General features: G+C 38.4%; 1 protein-coding gene across 1 annotated transcript; it reads left to right on the forward strand.

The window, feature by feature from the left end:
• The first annotated feature begins 3,669 nt into the window (after positions 1-3,669).
• On the forward strand, positions 3,670-4,764 carry LOC111636818. The gene is made up of 2 exons (XM_023382157.1): positions 3,670-3,866; positions 4,171-4,764. Exons 1-2 carry the CDS (start codon positions 3,687-3,689, stop codon positions 4,369-4,371), a joined length of 381 nt encoding a protein of 126 aa, XP_023237925.1. The 5' UTR covers positions 3,670-3,686; the 3' UTR covers positions 4,372-4,764.
• The last annotated feature ends 4,011 nt before the right edge of the window (positions 4,765-8,775 follow it).

Consider the following 8,775-nt stretch of genomic DNA (forward strand, 5'->3'; position numbering starts at 1 on the left):
AACCATACCCCTACGGGCGACACATCACGAGATATAGCCCCCCCAAAATCGGGCCGCGCGACATCGCGGCGCGCGTCGCTTAGCTAACTCGCGTCGCTCAGCTAACTCGCGTCGCTTAGCTAACTCGCGTCGCTCAGCGCTCAACTCGACTGCTTTTAACTATAGCACACGCGACTCTACGTACGTCATTTCCGGTCACGTGACTCCGCTTCCGTACCTAGGGTGCCTCGCACGATGTAAAAAAAATCTTTATATTTAATAATTTAATAAATAGTATAAAGTAATAATTAATTTTAATACTATGTTAATGCTATTTGTAGTATTAATATCTTGATTAGTTTTATAAAAAAAACCAGCTAAATTTTAATATTACTACTTTTAGATGCCAGGAGCCTCACGTGCTGTTGCAACTTGTGATTATAGCTATCGTAAACAGCTATTGTCATCTATGCTAGTAATGAAAACTTCACTACCGACAGTAAATTAAAGAAAGAATCGCTTATTAAAAAGAAATCGAATAAAACTGATAAGGAAACTTTTACATGTAAATAAACAGAATAAATCAAAAGAATGTGTTAAATGTAATGATTGTAAAACTTTACAAGATATTAATTTTAAATTAATACACGGGATTTGTATTTTAAAAATTGTAATAACAATACAAAATGTAAAAAATTCGTACCTGATTCTTTTAAATTTGTTTTTATGTAAAACTTAATTTGTATGTATTGATATTAAAAATGTGTTTATAACAGAAAATTGTTCTTTTGAAAAATTTAAGTAATATCGTTTTCGGTACATGAGTATTAAAATTTAAAAAATAGACCAATATAATTTTTGGTTTAAAAAAAAGTGGTTTGACAATAGGAATTAAATTAATTTACTTATATATAAATCACCTACGTAATATTTATCAAAATAAGTTTTTAAAGAAGCTATTGTTATTATAATATAAAATACATAAAATCGATTTCATTTACAAAGTAGAAAAACGCATTTTAATTAGTGATGTAACGAATATTCGGTTACTATTCGGTATTCGGCCTATTCGGTCTATTTTTCGCTATTCGGCCGAATACCGAATATTTAATCACTATTTGGCCGAATATCGAAAAACAGGAGTAAGAAATAACAAAAACACAGTAAATTAATCATTTGGGTATTTAGATTTAATGTTATCGGGTTAGTGTTGTTTGTTTATATTTATTTATAACTTATAACATGCATAAAATAAAAAAAGAATATAATATTAGTCACATGTGTTTACAATTTATAATTACAAAGATCAGCACACGTACTGTACATACCTATTCGTTCGAGAATCGTCGCACATCTGAGGGTCTGACCCTGCCTATCCTTCTTTTTAAGCGCTCGTCTTTGCTCTTCCCTTTCTCTTTCCTCTATCGCTCTAATCCATGTATGCCTATGCATACATCTTAATACGCGCTCACGATACTTTCGATTCGTCACTTTTCCGTCGTAGAATTCCCATTTTACAATTACGTGACTCACAGCCTGGTGATAATGGAGAAAAGAGACAGATAGGACGTCGGTATAAGTCACAGTTATGATTTCACAGATTCCAGACAGCTTGGTAGCCCGAACGACCCCAGGCTTTCGCCCAGGCACGCTAAGTGACTTTCATTACAAGCATTTAGCTTTCCGAAGTCTATGACAACAATTGTTTGGCATTCACGACCACGAATTTCGTGCCAATAAGCTCCTCGACTTGTTTGATTATGTTATCAACTCAATTTCATATTTATTTTCACATTTTCACTTCGCGGTTCTTCTCTGTTCTTTTTCCGTTATTTACACGTGTAGGTCATTTCATTGTTATCCACATTTGATATCATCACTTATCACATACTGCCATAACGCTCGTGTCTGTCCGCTACAACTGTCAAGAATTAACGCGATTGGCAAAGCGTAGTGACAGCAGGCCAATAGAGAGCAGGGTCCTTGCCATAATGCGGTTTGCCGCCAATTTTCGTACGTGCGTTAATCGAGCCGAATATTATGGCCGAATATTCGGTATTCGGCCTGAGGCCGAATATACTATTCGTTGCAACACTAATTTTAATTTCAACTTTACACCGTAGAAATTACGGAGGTTTGCTCAATATTTTGGATTTTTCTTATTTGTCAATCTATCACAAAGAACTACCCGAAAAGGAAGGTGAGGAGCTGCTAATTCATTTTACGATATATAAACTTATTAATCTATAATCTTTTTATCTAATACATTAAGTTTATTACTGATCGCTCATCGCTGCATGCGATTTTGTTTGAGAGAACTAATCGTGCGTTCATTAAATTAATACTTTATTTTGATCGAAAATTACTGGCGAGACATGAACATACAGTAACATATACATAGGTAAATTCGAACTATCTGTATCAATTTTCTGTCTCGCGCCAAAGCAAGTTTTATGGATTAAGCGACTTATTCACAATTTTTTCGTTTTCATTTGTATTCAAAGAGCGATGTATAGTCCTATTGATATTTGTAATCGCGAAATAATTTTAGTAGCTTTTTTGCAACGCAAAGGATTCATTTCAGATAGAAAAAAATGTGCGCAATGCAAAAACGAGTGTAAATTTGTGAAAAATCCTATCCAACAGCCGGATAGCTGAGCGGTCAAGAAGTGCATTTTTTTATTCCTCCGCGCGAGCGGCATCCGTTTTAAGGTTTAAATTTAAAAATTCCTGCAAAACGCGTTCCTAAATTCCAGTCGGAGTGCGCGCCGTCGGACGGCAAAATGGCCGCTTGTAGTAGTAGTTTATGGTGGAAAGCAACATGGAGTCCTCCTTGCACGGATAGTTTCGTTTCGGGGACCATTATGTGGCTGGTTTAGTGAATGAAAATTTAAAACTTCTGAATGCGTAAGTTAGTACACGCGGTGATGTAAGTATCTTCTCGAACTTTTTCGAATGATCCCGAAAATCTTCATGATTTTTTTCGGGAGGTTGCCCTTCCGGATATGTCAGGCCCCGTTCCTCATCAACCCTGTCGCCCCGTTCTGGGCCTGGCCAAACTTATAATGGGCTAACTAAAACAGGCCATTCTTAGTGCCCACAGGGCGGAAATAGAAAAAACCCCCATCTTTACCTAACGCAACTTACTAAGTCTCTTAAGTTCAAAAAAATGAGTCACCCGGCCCACAAATGACTATGACAAGAGATAAAATTGAGACCAAATTGAAATACATCTTTAAAAATTTCAGGTATATTTTTCCTAATGTTAACTCTAAGAATTTCATTAGCAAAAGTGCATAGTTGCAAAATAATTCTATATTTATGTTTGGGCTACAAATAATTCAAATTTTAAAGCACAACTTTGGTACTTTTTAACCTTCAGATCTGGCAACATTGTTCCTCAGTCCGTGTCACAGTCAACATGCCTTTTGACATGAGCGAACGTGCTATTTCAGAGACTCCCGTCGTGGATCCCGAAGAAATTTTTGAAAAGTTGACATGCTTTAATTTTGCACGCTACTTTCCCACCGAAGAGGCCGCGGAGAAATTTTGCCACATGGTGAAACTCGTGCCCCATCCGGACCTAACCGGCTTTGTACCGTCGTGCCCAAAGTGCGGAGGTAAGATTTCCTTGATTTCCTCCTATACACGAGTGCCGTATGCAGGTATCTGTTAACTAATTCAATCTGTCATATTTTTCAGGCGTGATGAGAAAAGAGCCGGCACCAGCGGATAGGTTCGGATTCGTCTACCGCTGTGAAAAACTACAACAAAAGAAAAAAATGCGCCGGCGGACTGGCGGCTCCGTCTGGCGGGCCGTTTGCACCGGTACCCTCTCTTGTACCCATAACACATTTTTTGAAAGAGCTCAGCTCTCAGCTCAAGAGGTATGATATCGTGGCAGTATGCCATATTTATATATATTATATTTCTCATATTTCTTCTCTTTCTTTGTTCCTTTGTCTTTTGCCATTCTGGAATTTTCCTGTTTAACCCTACCCTTGGGAGTTGATGACTCACATCTAAGACAATAGAAACTAAGTAGCCCTAAGGGGTTAACAGGGTGAGGGAAGGACACCCACAGAATCGGCGGTTTCACGTGCTTGGTACCACGTGCTTCTATAATTCGATCGTACCGCTTAATTATGATGATGTATGTTTTATGAGATAATTTTTTTTTGTATTTAACAGGTGCTAATGATAATTTATGAATGGGTCAAGGAGGAGCCGGTCACCGTCGCCGCGAAAGAATGCGGCGTGGCCCTGCAAACAGCGGTGGACTGGTTTAACTTCTGCCGGGAAATTGCGGAGGTTTTCGTCTCCAACAACCAAAACCATCAACTTGGCGGTGAAAAAAAGCACGTCGAGGTAACGATCGATCCAAGTTTCTGACTTCGCCGATATGTCTATGTCTCTATATCTATATACATATGTTTTCTTTTCAGATTGATGAAACTTTCACAAGGAGACGAAAATACAACCGCGGGCGCGTTACCAAAGGCACCCAAATAACTATATTTGGTGCCTATTGTCGGGAAACGCGAGAGGTGATGTACTGGCATGTAAGTAGTAACGAAACATTATTTCCTATTATTATTTACTTTTAGTGGAAGTTTTGTGTTATATTTTCTCGTATTCTTTCAGGTGGAGAACAAAAGCAGGCGCGTTCTGTGGAGCCACATGTACAGATACATCGCCCCAGGTTCCATTATCGTTTCCGACAGCGCGCCCCAATATCGCGGTTGTACGACGATGGGCTTCTCGGATCATAAGACCGTGAATCACAGCCAGCAGGGCCCCGGGAGGTAAGGACGACGATATTGTGCTATGTGTTAAGTGAAAGAAATGAACGAGCGTTATTGAAAAAGATACCAAAAAGTGACATTTTTCTTTTTTCTCCTTGCAGATTCGTCAACAGCGAAGATCCCGAGGCCCACACTCAGAACATCGAGTGTAGACACCGCTGGCTGAAGAGGTCCATCAAGTCGCTCCGCACGGACAGGAGCCTGCAGAGTTACACCTGCAGCTACGTGTACAGAACGCGGTTTCTGTCTAAGTTGCCTACAATATCGGCAAAGTTCCGGCAGTTTATCGGGGATATCGTGGCCGTCTACCCGGGCCCCGGTCGCCAGGGTCTCCAACTCAAGACGATCGGAGTGCCCGTGGATCAACATCTGCCGCCAGACGAGCCCTATTTCGATATCCTCGAGCACGAGGGCGACGAAGAGGAACAGCAGGGGGATGACGATCGCCCAGTGAGTAGCGAAGCTTGTGTATAGTGCGCGTGACCGAAGGATACTTTTTTGCGGATTTGAAACCTGGATTATGATTTTTCAGACAACATCGGGCGCTACCAGCACCTTTCTCATCGACCCCCAGGACCTAGCCGAGGCGGGGACCAGCGGCCTCACCCCGTCCTCCCCATAACATCATGAAGAGGCTAGGCGTCGCCAGTAGCGAAAAGACATCTCGGGAGACGCAAGAGGAGTCGCTTTTGAAGGTTAGTGTAGAATCTGTTTTCTTCGCCTTTTACGTCGGCAGTTAGAATGTGTGGTTCTTTTCGGTTAGCAGCGCGCCAGTCAATTGACGTGATCTAACTCACGTGTATTGGGTTGATAATCGGTTCAGAGAGGATTACCCAAATGGGTAAGCCGGAAATGGTTAGTGGTAATGGTTACAAGCAGTTAGGGTGCGACTATGAAGACGCGAATTTAGAGCGAGCGATTTAGTTTTCGCAAAGGAAAACCATGCACAAACGAGAAGCGAGAAATAACGCTGGCGGGAGCGAATTTCTGGTTCTCGCACATATCTGACAGGCTTTGATATTTATCGCGTCTCGCCTCTTCTCGCCACATATTCTCGCTCGCTCGCGTCTGCATAGTCGCATCCTTACAGTCGCTCGCGATACTCTTAGCAGAGCGACGCGCGCCGCAATTTCGCGCGACCCGATTTTGAAGGTAAATGTTACCCGTTAAACGTTAAATTACTTAGCCTTTCAAGCGGAAAATAAAAATGCTTATTATTTTCGTTAAATTTATTTACATATTAATGATTATCGACGTGGTTATTGTATTATTAATATAGCCATAAAAATAGTTGGTATTCAGGCGGTATTCGAAACCAATGAATAAATTATTGCTTTAAGTAATCTTTAAAATATATACTATATATAATAAATACTAAATATATATAAATATTTTATATACTATAATTAATATTAATGATCGAAGACTTAGAAATCGTTTATTATATTAACTTTGCGTGTTAACGAACGATGGCGCGGGCAACTTGGTGCAATTTTAGTTTTTCTATGGATTTGAGATATTTTAAATCGTTTACGTACTTATTTCGATAGAGAATTTTAGACGTTTAGTTTAAGTCGTTCCGATCGCTTAATTGCCATTCACTCGCTTACTTTACTCGGATCGAGTCGATTACGCCTAAGTGGTATTAAAGGTGGCAACGTGGTCGCTGTCGCTCGTTTACGTTGCTTTCGTTTCGAAGATTAACTGGTAAGGAGGGGGACGAAACCCCCACAAATTAGACCCCCCTGTGCGAGGAAAAAAACAAATTTTTGGTATATTAAGTAGGTGTCACGTGACCGGAATGACGTAGGTATAGCCCTCACCACACTCGGCCAACCTCGCGCGGCCCGATTTTGGGGGGGCTATATCTCGTGATGTGTCGCCCGTAGGGGTATGGTTTATTAGACATTATTTGATCGCACAGGGGGGGTCGACACTGTGGGGGGTTCCCGCCCCCCTCAGGCAAAACTAGAATCTTACCGTTTTGAATCAAAGAATAGTGTTACTTCCATCTCTTAAGCCGAAGACTTCCGACGCACGTGACTCCTCAACCGTTCTAACAACTTGAAGTGCCAGTCAACCCATCGGACAGGAAGTTCTAACCCGCTCGCCACAACAAAATATCAACAACCTACTTACGAATTTTCCAATCATTAAATATTTTCCGGTATCTGCTTGAAAAGTTTTATATCGTCGATAAAACATCGTCCACACAAGAATCTAGCCGACGAAAACAAGAACTCCAAGACAAAGGGCAATCTCGACCCTAACGTACTTTGACCAGTACTCTCCTATCCAGGTCAAAGAAAACGTTAACTGACCACGTGCGACTAAATATCCAGATGGCACAACGCGCTGATTGGTCAGCTGAATGACGTCAACCCATTGAAGTATCTATACTACTATATAAAGAGACAACGTATTTTTCGTTTGTGACCACTAACCGTGAAAACTACTGAACCAATCGTTACCAAATTTTAACTGCAACATCTTTATGATCCCCAGAATGTTTACCACTAATCAAACCTACATATTTTTTATTAATTAAATAAAACTGCAATGGATTTTTCATCTAGGGTTAAGGCTTTTATGTCCAACAGATGGCGCTACGAGTATGACGCCCTAAGTTTGCTTTTCTGTGAGGAGGAACTAAAGCAGATCATCATCTATCTATCTATATAAATAAAAATGTAATGTTCGTTTGTTCCTACCGATTTCTTTCAAATTTTCACACAACGCTGCATTCGAATACGCACGTGTTTTTATATAATATACATGTCGAAATTCCCCCCCCCCGGGGGAGATGGACAGGATTAAGGCTTGCTGTAAAGAACTTTGCTTATATTTATACTATTTTAGATGCGGTTTTTTGCGTTTTTGATTGCGTTTTAATAGGGTACGTCAAGAGAATGTACACTAAGGGATTTTTTGAAAAATTTCCCAATCTCACGGGGAAAGTGTTATACATTTATAATAGATACATTTTGAGCCACAACAACGCTTGGCGGGGTCTGCTAGTAGATTATATTTTGTGGTCGTCAGAACGAATGTTGACGAAATAGATTATTTATTTAGTTGTAATATTGAGTGAGTATAAAGTGAAAATACAACTGATTATTATTTTTTTAACATTTAACTTTATACTTGATCTTTATGCATCTCTGAACCAAATCATACACAATAGATCATTTTAATACCGCGATTAGTGTTTTAAATTTACGTTCACATATAATAAATAACAGAAAATTTATACTTTGTTACAGATATTATTCATAAAAAGTTCGAGAAAGGATAAAATTTATAATTAAGATAAGTCAGAATATTCTTTGAATTTGTCATGTGCATTTAATATAGTTAGATGAAACAATAAAATTAACTAAGTTTTGTATACTTCTGAAAGAGAAATTTTCACAAATCTTGCTTAACAAATTATAAAGTTTAAATGTAAAAGTTGTTGAACAATTTTAAATAAAAAATATTTTCCATAGATTACTCTTATCAGAAATTTTTTTTTAATGTTTTAGTTAAAATTGACAGTTCTTTCTGTCAATAGACATTTTGTGCTTTTGAATGTCAGTTCAAAATCTGTGTTAAGAAACAATACTTTTCAAATTTACAGAAATTTAATGTATTCAGTTCCATAATAGATATATCTGTAAATATGTTTAATCAAATTTGTATGACCATTTTTCAAATTAAAAGTATAGAATTTTTGTATAAATTATTTAACAATCAATAATACTGTAAGTATTTAAATTCCTTTGAATATATTTTAAATAAGAATTTCCACACATTTCAACATGGAAATTGTTTATCAATATAAGTGCCAGGTAAAAGTAATGTTGCATTTGTACTGTAATGTTTTCATAATAAGCTATTTTTGTTTGTGTTGCATAGGAAAATATAAAGCGAAGTGATATTCATTGTCTATATTTAATTTAAGTTTCCACAGGATTTGATTTGAAAAGCAAACCAATGGATTAGAGAATTT

Source organism: Centruroides sculpturatus, unplaced genomic scaffold (genome assembly GCF_000671375.1).
Source record: "Centruroides sculpturatus isolate CEXI.00-Female unplaced genomic scaffold, Cexi_2.0 scaffold975, whole genome shotgun sequence".
Classification (NCBI taxonomy): domain Eukaryota; kingdom Metazoa; phylum Arthropoda; class Arachnida; order Scorpiones; family Buthidae; genus Centruroides; species Centruroides sculpturatus.